A 20,037-nucleotide genomic window follows, 5' to 3' on the forward strand; every position below is an offset into this window, starting at 1 on the left:
GTATTTAACAAACCCGACCGCATTGCGCCGTCTCAAGCTGTTTTTCTAGCGCGAGCCGCGTATGTGACATTTTAGAACGCTCTGGAAATAAATCAGGCCCCGGCCACGCTGTTATTCCTTATACATCTTCTGCAGGCATCGACTATTTTTACAACAGGCCCCGTTGCAACAGAAGCAGACACGAGACATAATAAAAGAAAATCGCCATCTTGCACAACTCTCCGGGGAGGCTAATACATCATCATTATTGCGCGCTAGAGTCGCGAGCCAGAGGTATGCACGCGCGACATGCTGGACTCGGAGCCCACGGAGCTTGTGCCAAGTCCCGAGGCACGCGGCCCGGGAGGAGGTAGAAAGGCTTAAAGGTGGTCGGAAGGAACACGGGAGGTCACATGACGTGGATTCAGGTCACATGATGGAGCCGAATCACGAGGCAGGCGTTTTGGCAAAGCGTTCTCCCACAGGTGGTTAAAAAAAACTGCGCTTTTTTTTTATTTTCAAAATGTATATTATAGTTCATACAGAGGAGTGGTTGCGCAGAAGAAATGGTGAAAAATTGTGAAAAACGCAATCTTCATTGTGTAAACGGGCAATTCCAATATATGCCTTGGCCAAAGTGTGATACAAACAAACTACGGCCCGGGGGCCACATGCGGCCCGATGCACGTTTTAATCCGGCCCGCCGGACTTGAAAAAAATGAAATGAATAAACCTTGTTTTATTTTCTAAATACTGTGGACATATATTGTTGTAACACTTTTGTTCACTTTCATTTAAAATTAAATGTCTTTTTTTTTCTCCGATGAGGTGAGTCTACCCAAACACTCCTTAGAACGCCAATCAAAAATTTGGCCCACCCCTGCTCCAGGGTGATTAAGTGGTTGGTGTCTCTGGCCATTTAGTTTCATGCCACAGAAAAAAAAAAACAACATTTGCACTCACTTGTGGCCGATCTCGTGAGCGATGGTGAATGCCGAGCCAAGGCCAATGTCTTCGTTGATGCTGCAGCTCCGCTCCGGCTCGCACATTCCCGCCACTGAGGCCAAGCCTGGATGAAAAAAATAGATATAAATAAAAACACAACAGGAATCAAAAGCAAGCACACTTATTTGGCTTTTTGGATTTCCTAGATTTTCATAGCTGATCATTGACGGCTAGCTTGTTACTTGTTCTACTGTGTGTGGCTTTTTTTTTTTTCGTCCAATCAAATTTCAGCCTGTTCAGAATTAGCTCTGCTGGCCTATGTAACTCGAACTATATTATGAATGAGACCGTTTCGTTATCAAATTTCTCCTCACAGTATGATAAGCGATTGGGGTTGATCAGAGAAAATTTACGACAGCCAACTTGTCTATGAAAAATGATGTCGTTGCAGAAGTAGTATTCTTCATTTGTCACCTTTGTCGGCTACTGATGCTCCCAACCCCTCCCCCACCTCAATTTTGTCGGCGCCTTTCACACCAAACAGGAAAACTCCGTTTACTAACAGTGCAAAAGGAACGACTGCACTGCATAGCCTCAATTTCCCACTTTTGGTTGACCACAAGAGCAAGAGAAGTCTTAGGCTTGGCTTCCGGCTGCTGGAACCCATTGAGACGGAGGTTTACACTTGACGAAGCGCCAGGCATCACCTAAAACGTGAGCCGAGGAAGGAAACGTAGAAGCCGCCGCACCCGAAAAGCTGTCAGACTAAAAAAAAAAAAAAGAAAAAGAGATGTTTTCCTCATTTGGTAGCTGGCGAAAGAGAAGAGAGGAGAAAGGGAGAGCAGGAGAGGCTGTTTCAACTTTCGGCCTTCCCTGCAATCCAGGTGTCGCAAGGCCTTTCTTCCCCAAAGCCTGAGAGGTCAAATAGGGAGACAGGGGGCAATTCTTCACAGATTACATCTACAGGTGAGTGCAGAGTGGATCGGATGACAGCACAAAGCAGGTGTGTGTGCAAGTGGGTGTGTGTGTGTGTGTGTGTGTATACACTCGCAATTGTGTGTAGTGGGTGAGGCCACTTGCATTTACGATTGTGAAGGTCCATGTACTGGTAACCTCAGAAAAGCCGCACCGTTGTTTCGAAATCTAGGAAAAAAGTAGCGGCTTATAGTACGGAAAATATGTTAATACTAAATTAAATATTTTAATACAAATTTATATTGTCTCCATAGTGTGTCTATTTTTTTTTTACGCCGAACCAGACACACTGACGTTGGTCTCCAATTCCAAAACTAGCTTGTGAAAATTCATCTTATTTGGCCAGTGTGCAAGGGCCTGTAAATTCCCTCACGTCATCGGAACTGAAAAACATAGATTTGCATATTTGGTCCATGTTGTACTCTTACTGACACACTTCTGCCTTGTCTCTTGTGAATCTTCTTTCTCTCACTCTGTCATCCACGCTTAAAATATGAAGAACACCTCGGCAGAACCCAGCGTTCAGCCAAATTGCAACCTCCACGACATAAATCTGAATAATAAATTCAGATATTTTCACGTGTAGTGATCGCTCTACTGCTGATTGGTGTTTATCTCAATCAACTGCTAATCTATCGACTAGATAGCGTCGAATAAAAGCCTATTTACATGCACAGGCCCGTCGTGTCAGATCTTTGTTTGTATTTGCAATGTGGCAATCCCTTTAAACTGAACTCCAACATCCGCGGGGGGGGGCACACACACGAGAGGGTCCGAACAGGGAAGACACCTGCGGCGGTGAGTTGGCACGAGCTCCCCCCGCTGCGCCTTGGCTAAGAGTGTCACGGCTTTTGTATCCTCTTTGCTAAGAGGCTAAACAAGAATAGACTCGCAAATCGCGATGGGCCGAAAGGGAAGGAGGCGAGCCTGAAGGTGTGGAAAAGAAGGTGGGGAGAGGGAGGGAAAGGAAGGAGAGTGGCTACTCTACGATTAGTTTAAGAATGCGTGCGTGAGTGTCAGTTGTTTTCTTAACACCGCCGCGGACTGTGTACTATCTCCAGGCTGTGTGATTACTCTGTGACCCCAAAAGGCCAGAGATGTCACCCTGGAGCATGATCCCCAAGAAGAGGGTGAGGGGAGGGGTCGGTTAGACAACGAGGAAGCCAAGCAGATGCCGGGGCAATTAAAGCGACTGGGGGAATGTGACGAATGCGGTCAATCTGTCAAAGCGCTCCCTGAAGTCACAATATTACCTCGAAGATATACTGTGCTGCCTGCGGGCCCTTGTGCAGATAAGATGGCGAGAGGAGGCTGGAGGTGGTGGAGGAGAGAGGAAAAGGGAGGGGACAGGAGGTATTTGTCGCAGCGTGGCAGTGACGGGGGGCTGGTTTTTACCTTTGCACCCTTCTTAAAGGGTGATGAATCCAAGCGTTATTGTTTATCTTTCTGATTTTCACACTCTTGGCTTCAATAGGCTTGGAAGTCATAGTCCTTAAAGCGGTATTTTTTTTCCCCATGTCTGTGTGAAGGGTACCGACATGGTTAACTCATCCACTACCATTGACGGCTAAATACGTCAAAAATCTTTTTTTTTTTTTTTTACTCGGCTGGTAGTGAATGAGTTAAGCCCAACCTTGAATTTTGAAGGCGTCTGTGTGTAAGTGCCGCGTTCAAGTTTAACACGGACACTCACTTCTCCCGACCTGTTGTATTGTTTTGTGTTGTGTTGAAAGCAATTGTCAGGACTTGCTCTCCAGTTGGAAAACATGTTTCTTTGCCGTCATTTCGCTGCACTCACCTAACGTTCCACAGGGTTTGTTCTTGTAGGTGCAAATGTCATACCTAAAAAAAAAAAAAAAATCATCGGAGAGAGGAGAGCATGAGCTTCGGCTGAGATACGAGCAAGGTAAGCGCTTGTCGTGACGGCTCGGTTCCCGTCCCACCGCACCAAGTTGGGCCGAGTCGCGCCCTGACCCAACCGTTGACCCCGTTAACTCGCGTGCCGCTAATCCAATAGAGCGCAGCCGAGGGAGGCCGCGTGCATCTTACAAAGGCCACAAATGATCCAATCGTAGCTAAAGCTTTTAATCTATTAAAACCAAGGGCACAGCAAATTTGATTTTGTTCTGCTTCCCGCCTTCTTCCCGACGCATCCCTCCCTGCAGACGTTAGTTCCTCGTTCCTTGAACGACACGAGGGAAAAGTTGCCAAAAATACTCACCCTGGAAAGTAGACGCAGTCCTCTAACATGAAATCCATCCCCAAACCCAAAAGCAAAAATCACCCTAACCCAAATTGACCCCAGTCGGTTATCTTCTTGATTTTTCTCCTCAGTCATGTCCAATTGATTGCGATCAATATCGGCGAAGGCTTTTATTTATTTAACCTTTATTTGCCCCGGTGAGGGCATTGAAAACACATTCTTATTTGCAATGCGACCCGACACAAGTTTTACGCTGGAGTTGTCATTGCAGGGGTTAAGAAATGCGACAATGAACAATGCCGTGGTCGACGCTGTCTAAATGTCTCGTCATCCTTTGTGCTTGAACTTGTCAATTGTGGCCCCCGCATCTAATTGTTTCACGATGCGAAACTGCATCATCAGAATAAAAGCACACTTCGGTCACAGCAATGTCGCCTTCTCTAATGAGTTGCGATTGAGGCAGACTGACAAATAAATTCCAGGCAAACAAATAGGCATCTAAACCCTGTCTAATGGGGAAAAAAAAAAAAAGAGTAACGCAACGTCATCCAGGAGAAAATCTGCAGAGCGTCAACAAGCGAGAGAGCGCCGATGACAGAAAGTGAAGAGACTGTTCTTGAAACAGAATCCGCCTGCAAACACTTGAGTTGCTATAGTTTAGCAGGCCAAACAGTCCTGCCAACAACATCGCAGATAAAGACGAGCGTAGGTTTTTGGCTCTCGCCGCATGACATTGCGCAGAACACCTTCTATTTTCATCTTTATTGGGCTATCGGCGTTAAAACCTCAAGCGCGCTGAGAGACCCCCGACTTGTCCTTACCGAGTGATGAGCACAGCGTTGTCGTGGTGGGCCATCCCGTTCTCCGGAATGCTGTTTCCACTGTCGCTGTGGTGGGACAGGATGGATTTTTGCCATTTGCAGAAGCTGTCCAGAGACTTGTCGGCGTGATGGTTGATCTCCAGGTTAGGCTGGGGGGATCGATATGGAGATGATAAGATTTTTTTTTTTTTATGTTTTTTTTTTTTTTTTACAATGCTGAGTCCAAATGATAAGTGAAGATACAATTGTCATAACCACAACCAAAATATCTGAATAAATTTAGTGGGTTTTACCTGATCTTCGGTCAAAACGATGAGCCGTGTCACAATAATGTTCACAACATTTCCTAGACTGGCATCGCGGTACAGTTTGGCAACCTGACCTCCAGAAAAGAAGAAAAGACACAAAGTCAGACAAATGGCGTCTGCCGGGGGCGCCCTCCGAGAAAGCGGGATCAAACTTACAATATTCATGACGGACAGGATGTAGTGCTCGATGTCTTTGCGGCCGTGGTAGCCGACCATCATCTTGTCAGCCACCACCAGCGTCTCCACGAAACGCTCGGTGCTGACGGAGCGGCGCGTTCGGTGCGTGCCGTTGCGGCCCGTGTCGTCGTCAGGTTGGGTTGCAGCGGGTGTGCTGACCGGGGAGTGGGCGCTGTTTTTAACCAGGTCTGTAAACCACAGCGACCGGGTCAGACAAATAAACGATAAAGAACGTCTGTGTGGTGAAATCTTTCTTGTATGTACAATCGCAGCATTTTCTATATGGTTTATCCTTAATAGGGTCACAAATGAGGTGGGGTCTATCCAAGCTGACTTTGTGGCGAGAGCCGTGGTGCCAGCCAATCGTTGAGCTCATATTAAAAAGCAATCATTCACACCTATAAGCAATTATATATATATGTTTATATATATATATAAAATTAAGCTAAGCTTGTTGAGAATTTTCAAGTCGTATGTGTGTCGTTTATCTTATTCTGAAATGCGTGTCTTTTATTTTGAAGGGTCGCTCCATTTTTCCGTTTCCTGTTTAGCGTTTTCGTTCGTCATTCAGCTAGCGCTGCCGTGGCATATGACGACGTGAGTACTTGTTCTAATTCATTCGGATTAATATTGATAGCATATTCTTCTTCCCTTCCTCAGTAAAATATTGCGTGTGTTTTTTTCTGTTTATACACTCGTTTTTTTCTTATGTTTGCATTCGGTGGTCAACAGTGTTTAGCTAACTTGTACCAGAGGTAGCCATTAGCAACTTGCTAACACAAATAATATAGGCAGGAAAAGTAGCAAGTTTATTGTAAACAGCATTAAAACGTCTGTATATGTCAGTTTAGTTTTTGTTTTTTTCTTTCTCTCATTGTTTCAGACACTATATATAATTGTGTCTATACATGTATGTACATCTGCACAGTGAAGCTGATTAAAGTGTTGAGTTTAACTCAAGACTCTTATCGGAGCCTCTGTAGTGGTCAATACATCCAGATAACCAGTTTAGAGGTCAAATCCTCAACAGATGATGTTTGGCAGAATAAGCGGGTTTCACTTTGGACTGGTTGCCACTTAATCGTAGGGCATATTTGGAAGCAAACACGTTCACATCCACAGTCACAGCTATGGAGTCGGTTTCTGGTGGTAGTAACTAAAATGTGCACGAGTGTTCCCCTTTGAACTTCGCAGCCCTCGCCTTTCGCTTTATGACCCAGATGCTCTGGGAAAAAGCGTTAAGATCGTACGTGTTGGGGCACGCTGGCTTCCTGCCGACGACAGCTTTTTGCTGGTTCTTATAAGGCCCTGTCGCAAATACCACAATATCCACCTGGTTCTCCGGTTAACGTCTGGACACAGATTTTTGTATTTTCTCGTGTGTGAATGTCAGAACTCTCCACAGATCATTTGGATCTCCAGAAATATAGAATGAGAGATGACTCGATTGATTGATAAGGGACTTGAAGGTTAACAAATGAAGGTTAAGACTTGCAAAAATGTGACTTAACCTCTACTTGGAAAAACCAAGACGGGGATGGTGCACGCACCTGAAATGCCGCAGCTCAACTCTTGGCTCTGCTCCTGCGACGAGGGCATGTCGGACATCTTATAAATAACGTGTTGCTGTGCTTCATCCAGGTTCCAGTCGTCGGTGGGGGAGGATATGTTCTTTAATGGCTCGATTAAATACTGTTCTTCTTCCGTCGTTATGACGCCGTGCTTGTCATGGAGGAAGAAGAGCAACAAAGCAAAGAGGATACAAAGCAGAGAAGTACTTCACCATTATATTCCTTAAAGTTATTTGCAAAAAACCAAAAAAAAAATCACTTGTTGGCTTTGTGCAGCATTTTTTGGTCGCTGTCTATATTGTCCACTGTGGAGACTGACACACCAATAAAACTAAACCAATCACTGGGGCCAATAAGCATATCCATCACAGAAATCAGACAGACCTCCATGAATAAAGTCTTTTAACATTTTTAAAACCCCTTTACTGGACGACTTTTTCAACAGTACGATGCTTTCAAATAGCATTCAGTGACCCATATCTATTGTTTTTGCGTCTCCTCCAAGATTGCCGGCCACAAAGAGGAGCGAAGCCAAATACTCGGTATTTAAATACATAATCTTTTAGCAGCCAGTCAAACAAGCAATTAGAGTGAGGACTAGCATTCAAACAATTACCCTAAAGCACCTCTTTTGAGAAGGCAAAAGTGTCTTGGCGCTGTGAAAATATAAAACTTATTTTATTTGGGTCTCTTAAAGAGTGAGTCAAGGTTTTCCAATTGTTCAGACGGCTGATTGCATTAAAACTCACGCTCGCTTTTGACCATTTTTGGTGTTGTGAGTAAGTGGGGGGGGGGGTCGTAGGGGGGAGCAAACACTAATTCAATTTATGATGCAGCGTCTAGATGCTGCCAACACATTTGGCTACGAGGCAAATACATCTTCGCTTTTGCAAGCTACACTTCATTTTCTTTTCTTGAATTCTCGTTGCTGCCAAGTCGTTTGTTGCATTACATTATCAGTGTGACGTGTTGACTGGCCAATAACCGCGTAAACAGTGACTGAAAGAAATATGATGGCGCAATGACCGAAACAGAAGCTACGGCCCGACGAAAGAATGCATGCGGAAATTTAAAAATTTTTTTTTTAATTTTTATATTTTATTTTATGAGAATCAAGGCTTAAAAACAATCAGGATGACATCTGACATTTAACGAGCATGAAAAGCTGACGATAACGTATGCCCATGGTGGCGCCCACTCCGCCTAGATTATGTCGACTATATCTGAATTTCCACTATTGTCTACTTTTAAATCAACGTACACGTTGAAATGTAAATTTGGGTTCCATCTCCTTTTGGTAGCAATTTACCTCATGTAACGTTTTTTTTGGATTGACACCTGAAATGTTACTAGTGGTTACTTTTCGCTCACCAGGCCGTTGCAGTTGCTGAGCGCCACTCTCGTGACACCTCGCCGGTTTTGCAAGAATCCCACATAGTGGCAGTTGTCCACCAGGTTGTGGCGCCACTCCATGCCATCGCGGCCCCAGTACTCCACCGTGAAGTGCTTGGAGACCAGGTGAGGGGTGAGGGTCAGGTTTAAGTGGAAGTGCTTCCCATAGGCGGAGAGTCTGTAAAAAAGCTGGGACTCGGGCGGTTCGGGATATGGGTCCGCCATGGGGCCAACCGCCCCGCGTCTCCGTCGTCCGGGTCGGTGGTGCTTCACAGTGTAGCTCAAGAACTCTCCGTTCTCGTCCACTCGCACAGGAACAGTCAGCTGGTAGTGCTGCAGGTAGGACAGGAACTGCTCTGTGAACGCATGCGATGAAGGCACATGTTAAAGGGACAACGGCAGTACGATGGTTAGCACATTCTCAATAGTTGTGATATGACGGGGAAACCTCAGAAGTCAAATATTCCACTGTGCCAGGTGTGATCAAATTACGGCCCGGGGGCCATATGCGGCCCATTAAACGTTTTAATCCGGCCCGCCAAACTTGAAAAAAATTTTAAATGAATAAATCTCCGGCCCCGCTGTCAAATTTTAGAGCCCATTGTGGCCCGCCAATAAAGCAGTACGCTCACCTGAAGATTTGTTTTCACAGCCTACCTTGAGAGTTGTGTAAAAGTCGATCAGCGCTCTGAAATTCAGAAGCCGCCATGACCACCAGGCTCAATGTCCAAGTTAGCGTCCTCCACAAAATTTCCATAATTCTGAGAAAGATGTGACATGAGGGAAGGGGTGGCGGGTTACGGGACGGGATGGGATGGAGGAGGAAGGGGGAAGAGGGTGCTACAGTCCAACTAAAAACATGCACTCAGTCCGAGGCCAAACCATAACAACTCCATGGTTTGCGTCCCCTCGCTGGCTTCGGGAAAAAAAAAAAAAAGGTCTGTGTGTATCCCGGATGCTCAGATTTCTCCCGGAGGCAAGCGCGTCCACGTCGCGGCGGAGGCCTCACGATTCATGTCCGCAACTCGGCCAGAACACGGCGATCCATCAGACGCTCAGGTGGAACTCCGGAGAGGAAGTTCTACATCGGAAACTTGCCTCGGCCCATCCATCTGCATTCCTGCCAAAGGAATCAATCAATCAAGGCGTTAAGACGACCGCTCTTGATAGTTGAGCGACTATCTTGTTATTTCTAAACAGAGGCTCTTTGGACTGGAGTCTGATTGACAACTGATTGTTTTGAAAGCCAATAGACATTTTCCCCATTTCTAATATTAAAAAGCAAATTATGACAACATTAGAAGAAAATCCAAACAAGATTGATGACCATAAAGGGCCTCAGAAATTTTTCGGGGTTCTTCAGTACATCTTCAAGATCCTTTGGACAGATTGTTTTGTATTCTGAATTCTAAAATGTTATCACACGAGAAGAAAAGATTTGAATAGAACTCAGTGGAAATACTTTGAGGTACTTTAGGCTAATTTGGGGGGTTCCAATGGACATTTACAACAAAGTGACCAAGAGGATGAATATGTCAAAAGAAAATCCAACCAAGATTGATGAATAAAAGAGAAACATTTGCATCCATAAACAAATTGAATGGATGGAGGAAGACATCAAAGACACAAACGTCTACAATGATCTTCACATGTTTAATAATGACAATTTATCATAGACAATCTTCAACCAGTAACGAAAAGAAAACATTTTGATGAACGTAACATCAAAGACAGTGTTGATTAACATTTTTTTTTTCAAGACAACTAGAGGAGTCCTCTATGATATTTAGATTATTTTGAATACATCAAAGACCTCTCTGAGTCCCCAAGCATCCAAGGTTTGTTTCAGTGATGACAGATCATCCTCATTGAGCAAAAAGACCACTTTGACTGACGTAAGGTCAACATTTGCAAACATCAATGACTGACTTCAACGAATTCACCATGTTTTAGTAAAGCTCATCATTTACGATTAATCCCAATGTGCTCCTGTCAACAGCCAGGTATTTGGCAGAATTTTAAAAAATCAAAGACACAAGTTTTCACAAAACTTTACATGCTTCTTTTTGAGAAGTGCAATGACAATTCATCACGGACAACATATAGTAGTCTTAAAGTAATCTGAGAAGGCGGACGTAGCACGTGTCTTTGAAACCATTAAAGGCACAACAGTCCAATTCATATTTTTGATAAGATAAAATATGGGAATTTTAACTAACCAGAAGTAAAAGATAAAATGCTGCTCTTTTGTTTTGTGCAGGTGTACCTAATAAAGAGGAGTAGTTTTTTTTTTTGTTTTTTTTGGGCAGCGCAGATAAAAACAACAAGCACCTGTCATACAGTTTGGTAAAGTTAGTGGCTCGCCATTTACCTCGGTCGTGGTCAGCTCCTGCCCGAGTGTGCAGGATGAGTGTCCAAAAAGCCGATGTCCGCCCCTCGAAGCACCGTCCCGGTGCGTGCTCCTGCGCTCATCTCCTGGCGGGCTCCTCGGTCATCCTCTCGGCTGCGCATGGAAGCAACCCAGTCGCTCGACTTCAAAACAAAACAAAACAATGCACCCTCCTCCAGCGGGACTCTCTCTCTCTCTCTATTTCCAACCCGTTAATAATCTTGACTCAGGCTGGCTTAAAAAGTGAGTTGAGGTTGCAAGAGGAGGGGAGAGGGGGTGAGAGTGCACACATGCATGCATGCAAAGCCAGAGAGCGAGTAGGACTTTCGGCTTTGGAGGAGGGAGGCTTCTCCTACTCATCGCACAAACCGGGTTATGTCCCACTAGCCCCGCGTTCAATTTGGCTTGGCGGCGCTTTTCCCCTCTCTGCCTCTCTTTCAGGGAGGGGGGTGACGTCAGTGCATCTGCCTCTCTCCAAATCATCTGTGCTCATCCGGGCAAAAACCTCAGCACCCCCTCGGGATGTCACCCACGAAGTTGAGTTGTCGTTGTCATGGTGACAAAGGTACTTTTGATAATTGTCATGTGGTTTTTTTGTTGTTGGTTTTTTTGTTCAAGCAGTCATTAGAAAACCACTAATATATTCCATTATGACTCTGAAAGACTTGGTGGTGACTGTCTTTGTTTGTCACACGCAAGTGATCATTATGTGGCAGCCTAAAATTTTCACAACGCGATTCGCTTCACTTTGTGGCAGGCGGCGACCCCGTGTGGCTGAACAAGGAACTGCGACCTGTCAATCACAAGCGGGAACGTCATCAACTCCTCCCGTGCTGCTTAAGCAACATAATGTCACAAAATTCAAAGGCAATCGAGGTAATTTGTTAATATCAAAGACTAACAGGAAAAAGTCATCAGGTGTGCTGGTGGAACTCTTGAAATTTTACTCAATTTGTTTATCGACTAAAACACATGTATTTTTGTACTGTACGATTTTGCCATACATATACCATTTAGGTACATTTGTGAGTAAATGCAGACAAGATCATTATTTCAGTGTATAGTCTATAAATGTTCAGATTTTTTTTTTGTTTAGTTGGTGCCATGCTGGAGTGTCTTGGCTTTAACGGTTGTGAAAGAGTATAGAGTATAAACATATAACATGAAATGGACTGTATGTTTAGGCCACACTTATTTAGTAACCATTCACTCAGGTTAGAAAATGTGGTGATCGCCTGTTGATAAACGAGGGAAGTATAAGTTGACACTTTTTTAGTTCCTCTCCACTTCTGTAGTGAACTGATGTGAAGGCGTGAAAGCAGCAATATAAATTTCACTACCGTGATACTAACCCTTGGGTGGGCAAACTTTTGGATTGGCGGGCCACAATGGGTTCTAAAATTTGACAGAAGGAACAGATGGATGGAGTGTTTTGGAAAGCTCACCTCATGGGAGAAAAAAAAATACATTTCATTTTAAATGAAAGTGAACAAAAGCATCACAACAATGTTTTTGAAAAAAAAAAAGACAGTATTTAGAAAATGAGAAAATAACAAGATTTATTCATTTAATTTTTTTCAAGTTTGGCGGGCCGGATTAAAACGTCTTAACGGGCCGCATGTGGCCCCCGGGCCGTAGTTTGCCCACGGCTGTACTAACCCAACAATATTCACGTTACCAAAGTCTGTTTCAGAGCATTTAGAGGAACAATGACACATTCATGATTTCACCCGAGCGTAGATTCTTAACTGGAAAAAGACTATCAAAACAGGTGCACAAGTGAGAGGAAAAAAAAGGGGGAGTGACTACTGAGCTTCAATAAAAACGTCCCATCTTGGACAAAGCCACACAAACGTCACCGCTCATTTCCTCTGCAAAGCAATTCCACGCGGTAAGTGGAGCCTATTCTAATATTTTTCAGAATATAGTTGGATTGCTACATTCTTTACTTTGGCTACATACATTTGATTATTTATTTTGCAACACTCGAGCAGTCGTTCACTCACTGGGATCTGCAAGCCGTAGTTTGGGGGTTCACAAAGTTATTTGAAATATATGATGCATAATTAAATAAAAAAAGTGCATACACATATTTGTGGACCGACACACCTATCTTACAAAATAATTGTGATTATCTGTCATTTCTGCAGGTATAATTTGCTTTTTATGTAACAAACGTCACATTACTACAACAATTTAACACTAAAATATTCTCAACCGAATTTGTTCTTGTTCTTCATCATAAAGGTAGTTTGATTTATGTGTTCCTAATCGTGCAAATTTAAGTGACATGTGCAACGTCCTTCTCATCCCAGGCATCATCATGGCAGTGACCAGTCAACCGGGCAGTTATCCTGCCTCCGACTTCCAGACCGGTTTGTGCGACTTCTGCGACGATTGCGGAACTTGTAAGTTTTCTAAAAAAAAGTTAACTGCGTGATTATGCCAATGATGTGAAAACAGCAAAGTATTGTCGTTTTCATTTCAAACATGTTGAGCCGATTCAGCACAAACAGTCGACCTTCACTCATCAATAATCATCATAAAAAAGAATTTTTATTTTCTAAATAGCCATTTTGTCTTTGGCAATGTTCAACTTGATTGATTTGGGAATTGCCTTCCACCGGGATTTTTTGGAATCCTTTTTTTTCAATCGAGACTTGAAAAGGAAATCCCCACTCTTCTCCATATTCTGTTAATGTTTTACCGTATCTCTATTCTGCTCAAATGTTAAGACCAATAACACGAGATACAGTATCTAACATTGGCCGACGGGCGGTGGAAGAGGTAAATGGACCTTTGGTCGGCACTTACCTGTCTTAATCCAAATTGTAATATTTCCATAACACGTCACAGTTGTATTAACCATAAAAAAGAAAAGAAATCACACTCCAGTGCCACGTACATTATCTAGATTTTTTTTTCCATCCAACTCACGTCTTTAACTTCATTGTTGTGTTCTAGAATTCTACTTAACATTCGTCGAGAGTGTTCAGGTGTCCCTCACGATGCGTTACCCACCCCCCTTTCTCCTTCTTTGTCTGCAGGCTGCTTCGGCTTGTGGTGCTTCCCGTGCTTGAGCTGCACCATCGCCAGCGACATGGACGAGTGCTGCCTGTGCGGTCTGAGCATGGCCATCCGTAGCGTCTATCGCACACGATACAACATCAACGTACGTCGGGGGGGGGGTCTCTCTCTGTTGCAACCTCCTGAGAGGCACTGAAAGATCAGTGTCCTATCGTCTGAGAGCATGTTTGAACTTTACAGATTGCGAGTGAACATCCTTGGAATTTTTCACGGATCAAACACCCGGATTGTTGAACTAAATTGTCAAAGGTTTTTACAAAAAAAAGTATACACATACATAAAAGCACAACTTCGGCCATATTTTCTTCAACTTTTGCAAAATTATAGCTAGCTCGTTAGCGCACCTTAAGACTGAAGTTATTTTCATTTTATAAACGACACTAAATTTGTCAGTGACCGCTTGCGATAAGCAGAATTGTAAAATGTGACGCATCAACAATTGCACAACTTCCTTTTTGGTGATGAGACTGCATGTTTACTCAGCGACGCCATTGTTCTCCATCCCCATTTTTATGTTTGCAGGGTTCCTTGTGCAGCGACTTCATGGCCAACATGTGGTGCCTGGTCTGTGCCACCTGCCAGCTGAAGAGGGACATCGACCGGAGAAAGGAACAAGGCATCTTCTGAGAAGGAGCGCTTCGAAGAAAACCTCCTGACCCGGTGAGTTAACCATTACTCAGCCCAAGAATAGTGACGGGGAAAAAAAAAGAGCTAATTCTGATTGGATATTGCAATAAGAAATCTGCTGTGTCATCAAAATAGGTTGCGATTGTTCATAATCTTGTGTCGTTAACATCTTTTTATTATATGTTGCAGGTGTTATCATCTCTGCGAAGCGCGCTTTATGATTGGTTACAGTGGAACATTTCAATAAAGGACTTTATAATTGGGAGTAAACTGGTGGTTATTTTTTCATTTGTTTGTTGATACGACGGTTTGAATTATTTATTTATTTTTTTAATCAAAGCTCGAGAACAAACAAATAAATGGCTTTACTTTGACGTGTATAAATGATGGGTTCATAGGTTAGAAACTGTAAATCAAGGGTGGCGGGCAAACGACAGCCTTCTCTGCTCTTAAACCCCGCCCGTCCATCTTTTACAATATCACTCTGCTTGTGCAATAGTCCCGATAAACCAGGCGTGGGCAAACTGCGGCCCGGCGGCCACATGCGGCCCGTTACATGTTTTAATCCGGCCCGCCCAACTTGGAAAAAAATGAAATGAATAAACCTTGTTAATGTTTTATTTTCTAAATGCTGTTTTTTTCAAAGACATATTTTGTTGTAATGCATTTGTTCACTTTCATTTCAAATTAAATGTATTTTTATTTTCCAATGAGGTGAGGTTACCAAAACACTTCATCCATCTGCTCCTGGTCCGGCCCCTCTGTCAAATTTTAGAACCCATTGTGGCTCGCCAATCAAACTGCAGTTCTTCTGGTGTCTATTATGTGTGTTCTAATTTATACGACACCATATGGAAAGTGCTTCGTTACAGCTGCGGATGTTGTGACATGCGCTATATAAATAAAGTTGTCTTGTATTTTATTGCATATTAAGCATAAATTGACATGCTCTCACTCCCATTCACCTCTGGATAGACGCAGAGGCGACACGCGGATGACTCCATTCAGAAAGCGCAAACATGGGCGCAGTTTACGAGCACTTAAAATGAGGCTCTGTCACGCATTTCAGAGGTCAGGTGAGTGGAAATGTTGATGTTTTATTAGATGAGATGTTTTCCATTATTTAAGAGTGGACAATGTGAGACGGTATTTATAAAGATTGTATATAAAAGTAACAAACTAGGGCTGATTCTTTTTTTTGTGTCACATTATTTGCCTTTTCTAATATAAAAGTAGTGCTCTGGCGCTATCCTGTATCAAGTTGAAGTGCGGGAAGAAGTGTCAATAACACAGACCGATCACTACCGAATCGAAAAGTCGTGCATTGCCATCATGGTGTGATGAAAAAAGAAGATTGAGCCGCCAGCCGTGTGCACGTTTAATATTTCATGTCAACGCTGCACGTCGTCACATTGGCCGTATGACACATGTCGCCAATGAAATACCAGAGCTTATACACGAGAGCACTTGTGTCGTCAATATTCTCGGAATATTCGGCCAATGGGATGCGAGCGGTGCAGCGATGGATTTCCTTCGGCGCACCTTGCGATGATAGTTTGGAGAGGGAAGACCAAACTTAAACAAGCGGACTTGAGGTGGGGCGACTTTTATTGACTCATCTGGGTCTCCATGGCTTGGGCGGCCCACTCGGGAGCTGCCTGTCGGATCTTTTCTAGGAGGTTGTTGACCTGGAAACATAACGATTGGATCTGCTTGTCCCACGTGGGAAGCGGCTCTCGTGCTGAAAACAATAGAAAAAAAATGTATTTGTTATCCTTCATATCCAGATTCAGGTCCATGTACTACTATGCTCTTTTTCCTCACTGATAGGCCAACAAAATGTGAGGAGTGAAGCAAAACTAGACGATTGACAACTGTGTACTACTGCTATGGTGTGCTTCGACTGTTTCAAAGGATCGAAATGTTCTCAAAGGCACCTCGTCTCATAAAAATGACGTATACAATCACAGCCAACAAAACCGTCTCCATTCCTATTTCACATTCAAACGGTTAGAGATGAAAGAAGCGACACACAGTATGCTTTCGCGAGTGATTTGTAAATGAAGCTTCAAATCTGCTTCATGAACCAGCTGTTACATTTTTTGACTCCAGTCGATGGCGCTCTCGGTTGATTTAAACCAACAGTGCCATCTAGAGGAATCAAAAATACAACAACTGGTTCATGAAGCAGATTTGAAGCTTCATTCTCCCATCACCACCTTTCACCCGTGGATCAGCGACGTCAAGATGATGTCACACACGTTTAAACGCGCAACGCTATATTTCATTAGCGAGTAAGTTCGTACAAATATGTCCATATACCATAAAAGTGCTGTCCACACGACACACGCTTTGTTTTCGTTCCACTAGCCTTTTTGACAAAGATTCGACAAAATTGACACGAGATTAACTCGATAAACGGGGTTTCGCTGTAGTCACGCTCACTCTCAAAGTGTACGATGCCGTCAATCTGATCGATGAAGCCGTTCATGCGTCCTTCGGTGATCATCTGCGATGCAATCTTCTCAGCCTGTAGATAAAAGTCAATAAATAAATAAAAGAGGCATACAATAACAAAACACAATAATGTCCTGTTGACTTTGTTTTGGAAATGCACGTCAAGGTTGTCATAAAATTAAATCAACAGTCAAAAGTGCAATATTTCGAAAGCAATACATCGACACGTCGTCATCGGGTCATTTGACTCCATTTCTTTTTCTCACTTTGGCCGGAGGGATTTCCAAAAGTGCTCCGAGCTCTTCGAAGGTGATGTTGTTGTAAAGTTTACTGGCGGAGAGCAGGTTGTGTTCGATCACAGCTCTGTCCAGTATGCTGGAGCCTGAAGAGACGTTCATATTTCGGGTTAGTATGAATGTCAAATCCAGGCACGGTTGATCCGAATAGATTGTGCAGGTATCCCTAATGCTGCAACAGGACAATATAAAGTTCGTTTTGGGTACTGACCGTCCGCCGTGGTGGCCTTCTGGTGAGGCATAAGCATGGCGGCAAACTCCTGCAGCTGATTCCCCCGAATGATGCGGTCCAGGTACATTTTCTCGAGAATGCCGTACGCGGCCAGCTGTTGGCAGCGCTCGTCTTTGAAGAGGGTGGCCAACATGCGGGAACGTTGCTGGCCTACAATCCCAGCGAAGGAAACAAGACCATCAACAAATTCCTTCCTTGTCATTAGTGTTCATGTCAATTTAGCACTTTTGTTGCTAGATTTAGCAACTTTCACAAGGCTGGCAACTCCTTGGTGCTCCAGACTTATCTTGAGCAACATGGCCTAAAAATGAGATGGAAAAAGTATTCGTACCTGCGGACGCCAAAATGGTGCAGTTGAGTGCGTGCTTGAGCGCCTCTAGACGCTCGCTCTCGTGGACGATGGATTTGTAAGACAGCTCGTTGTATCGCTGCGCTGCTTCGATGAACTTCCTCCTGAAGTCGAGGACTCTGGCGTAACAAACCTAGGTGGGAGAGTGATACATTTACCAATTTTTATTTGTTTTTAAAGATTTTTGTACATTTGTTTGTTCTGCCTAATTCACAACTTAATTGTTGTAAGCACCAACAAAAGAAAATCTGTTACTTTATTAATTAGATAGATTTTTTAATTGATCAACCAATTAATCGGTGAACAGAATTTTACTTATTTACCAAATATGGGAATTGGCATAGAAAAAAAAATCTTTATCAGTCGGGCCCCAATCCTGATGATTTAACTGTTTAAATCTATGTGGACTTGCCGCCGTCGATTTGAGAAGCGTGAAGCCCACTTTTTATTTAATACCTTATAATGTATTTGCAGCTGCTCATTGGAGGACTCATTCTGAAGCAGCGAGGCTCTGTTGATGTAGGCCTCGGCCTGCACCGGATCGTCGTCCTCCAAGTAGAGACGGGCTATTTTCAGGTAGGTGTCCAACTTGTAGTCGACATTATACTGCCTAGAGGAAACCGAAAAGCAACACTTAAAAGACAAGGAAGGATCCAATGGGTGAAAAGATTGGCGCTCACAGCTTACTTTTGCCCCGTCTCCAGAGGAATGCCGACTAAAACTTGGGCGGCGTTCCTCCAGTCGCCCTCCTTTTCGTAAATGGTTGCTAAGTGCTGTCTGATGGAGGCCACCTGTGCAGAGTTAAGAACATCACCTTAACATATGTTGTCTACTGTACATGTGTGAGCATCGTTAAGTTGTGTTTTAATTTACTACTTTTACTGTCTTTGTTGTTGTATTTTGATATTCTATGTTTTACTGTTTATAAAGAGAGAGAGAGATTATTTTAGCATAATGGTTGTACATATTGAATATATATATCATTTTTGCACAAGTATTTCTCAGCTTCAGTGGAGCGCTGTTATATAAGTGAATGGTTTACCTGCTCCTCAAAAGAAATGACCCTCGGCTGGATCTTCTCCAAGGTGAAGTGATACACCGCCTTGGCTGTGGCGTCGGGCAAGTTGGGCAGATGCGTGCAGAAGTCGGTGAGCAGCTGTCTTGAGATGACTAGACTCACATTTTCATTGACCACTATGAGGAGGGGGTAAAAAAAAATAGAGAAGAGGAAACTATTATAATGGATAAATATGCAACACTATCAAGTGTATTAAAGTGCGACATACTTGCTTCAACAAAGGCCTTCAAGGATTCAAGCTGATCTGCATCTGTGAACTGGACTGCCTTTTCCAATATTTGTCTATATCTTAAAGGAGATATACAATATAATTCAACACATGTTCACAAACGAATCAGCAATAATTATTTTTTTTTTATCTTATGTGCTTCGTCTTTGCCGTGGTATTATTTCAGTATGGCTCAGTCAGAAATTAGGTATCGAGACTTTTACTTGCCGAGCTACTATTAATAGTACTACAGCTTTGCAGCCCGTTGCATCTGATATTTTTAAAAGGCAATTAAAGCATTTGTTTAGGCAGGCATTCCATTAAAACGTATTTTTTATTCATATTAACTGCAAAACGCAATGCAGTGTAACAACGTAAAGCATTTAGCCTGCCCTCTCTTGACAAGAATTCTATAAACAAAGTTCACGTACTCTCAATTCGACCAAGATTTGTTTATAGTATGTTAACCATCGTTAATCTTAAATTATTTGCGAGCTGCTGACATTAAAATAAATGTAGATATTGTGCTAACATTGGTGTGGCTCGCACGCTATCCACATGATACTGTTTTAATTATTGAATATATATCGATACTGTCTTAATCTCAAATAAATGTAATTCGGGGGGGGGAAAAATCCCCTATTTAGCTTGCTAAGCAAAGAGGCTAACGTTAGCTTAGATTGGTCTGTCATGGTATCCCCGGCACCGCTTTAGTCAAACGGGGTGCTTCATATTCTCTACCAGGGCGAGTTTGAAAAACGACAAGTGAAAAAAAAACACGTTCCACGTCAGCGCCACGTACTTGGCCGAGAGATCTTTGTGGGAGCCAAATGAATTCATCAGCTGTGCGAGCTCCTGCCGCACTTCGGTGGCCATGGTCGCACCGTCCGGGTTGTCAACAACGCCGCTTCCGCCACCAAAAGGAATAACATCCGCTTGGTGA

The 20,037-nt window shown here is 43.4% G+C and overlaps 3 protein-coding genes across 5 annotated transcripts in view; 1 reads left to right on the forward strand and 2 right to left on the reverse strand.

The window, feature by feature from the left end:
• The window catches only part of adamts6 (ADAM metallopeptidase with thrombospondin type 1 motif, 6), a 33,264-nt gene extending 22,116 nt beyond the window's left edge, over positions 1-11,148 (reverse strand). The window contains exons 1-9 of one of the 2 annotated variants that reach the window (XM_088281696.1): positions 10,743-11,148; positions 9,029-9,491; positions 8,351-8,727; positions 6,959-7,130; positions 5,388-5,596; positions 5,217-5,300; positions 4,924-5,072; positions 3,698-3,741; positions 943-1,048 (exon numbers count right to left, since the gene is read on the reverse strand). In XM_088281696.1, the coding sequence (XP_088137822.1) occupies positions 943-1,048; positions 3,698-3,741; positions 4,924-5,072; positions 5,217-5,300; positions 5,388-5,596; positions 6,959-7,130; positions 8,351-8,727; positions 9,029-9,128 (1,241 nt within the window). In that variant the 5' untranslated portion in view covers positions 9,129-9,491; positions 10,743-11,148. Of the gene's footprint in view, positions 1-942; positions 1,049-3,697; positions 3,742-4,923; positions 5,073-5,216; positions 5,597-6,958; positions 7,131-8,350; positions 8,728-9,028; positions 9,492-10,742 lie in introns of both variants that reach the window. The other variant, XM_088281695.1, reaches the window with a different exon arrangement.
• A 57-nt stretch (positions 11,149-11,205) lies between these two features.
• LOC148319008 (placenta-specific gene 8 protein-like) lies at positions 11,206-14,744 on the forward strand. Of its 2 annotated transcripts, XM_088281697.1 has the most exons (7): positions 11,206-11,325; positions 11,518-11,636; positions 12,532-12,651; positions 13,076-13,168; positions 13,808-13,932; positions 14,370-14,507; positions 14,664-14,744. In XM_088281697.1, the coding sequence occupies exons 4-6, from the start codon at positions 13,084-13,086 to the stop codon at positions 14,472-14,474; spliced, it is 315 nt and encodes a 104-aa protein (XP_088137823.1). In that variant the 5' UTR covers positions 11,206-11,325; positions 11,518-11,636; positions 12,532-12,651; positions 13,076-13,083; the 3' UTR covers positions 14,475-14,507; positions 14,664-14,744. The 2 variants fall into 2 exon arrangements, with proteins under 2 accessions (XP_088137823.1, XP_088137824.1); XM_088281698.1 differs by lacking the exons at positions 11,206-11,325; positions 11,518-11,636 and having other exon boundaries at positions 12,259-12,651.
• A 1,095-nt stretch (positions 14,745-15,839) lies between these two features.
• Positions 15,840-20,028, reverse strand: cops4 (COP9 constitutive photomorphogenic homolog subunit 4 (Arabidopsis)). The gene is made up of 10 exons (XM_088281319.1): positions 19,897-20,028; positions 19,095-19,174; positions 18,851-19,002; positions 18,496-18,599; positions 18,265-18,418; positions 17,791-17,941; positions 17,439-17,609; positions 17,198-17,313; positions 16,920-17,004; positions 15,840-16,215 (listed from the first exon to the last, which is right to left on the reverse strand). The coding sequence occupies exons 1-10, from the start codon at positions 19,968-19,970 to the stop codon at positions 16,082-16,084; spliced, it is 1,221 nt and encodes a 406-aa protein (XP_088137445.1). The 5' UTR covers positions 19,971-20,028; the 3' UTR covers positions 15,840-16,081.
• Between the last annotated feature and the right edge of the window lie 9 nt (positions 20,029-20,037).

Source organism: Idiotropiscis lumnitzeri, chromosome 18 (genome assembly GCF_059441095.1).
Source record: "Idiotropiscis lumnitzeri isolate Australia: NSW breed Sydney's pygmy pipehorse chromosome 18, RoL_Ilum_1.0, whole genome shotgun sequence".
Taxonomy (NCBI): domain Eukaryota; kingdom Metazoa; phylum Chordata; class Actinopteri; order Syngnathiformes; family Syngnathidae; genus Idiotropiscis; species Idiotropiscis lumnitzeri.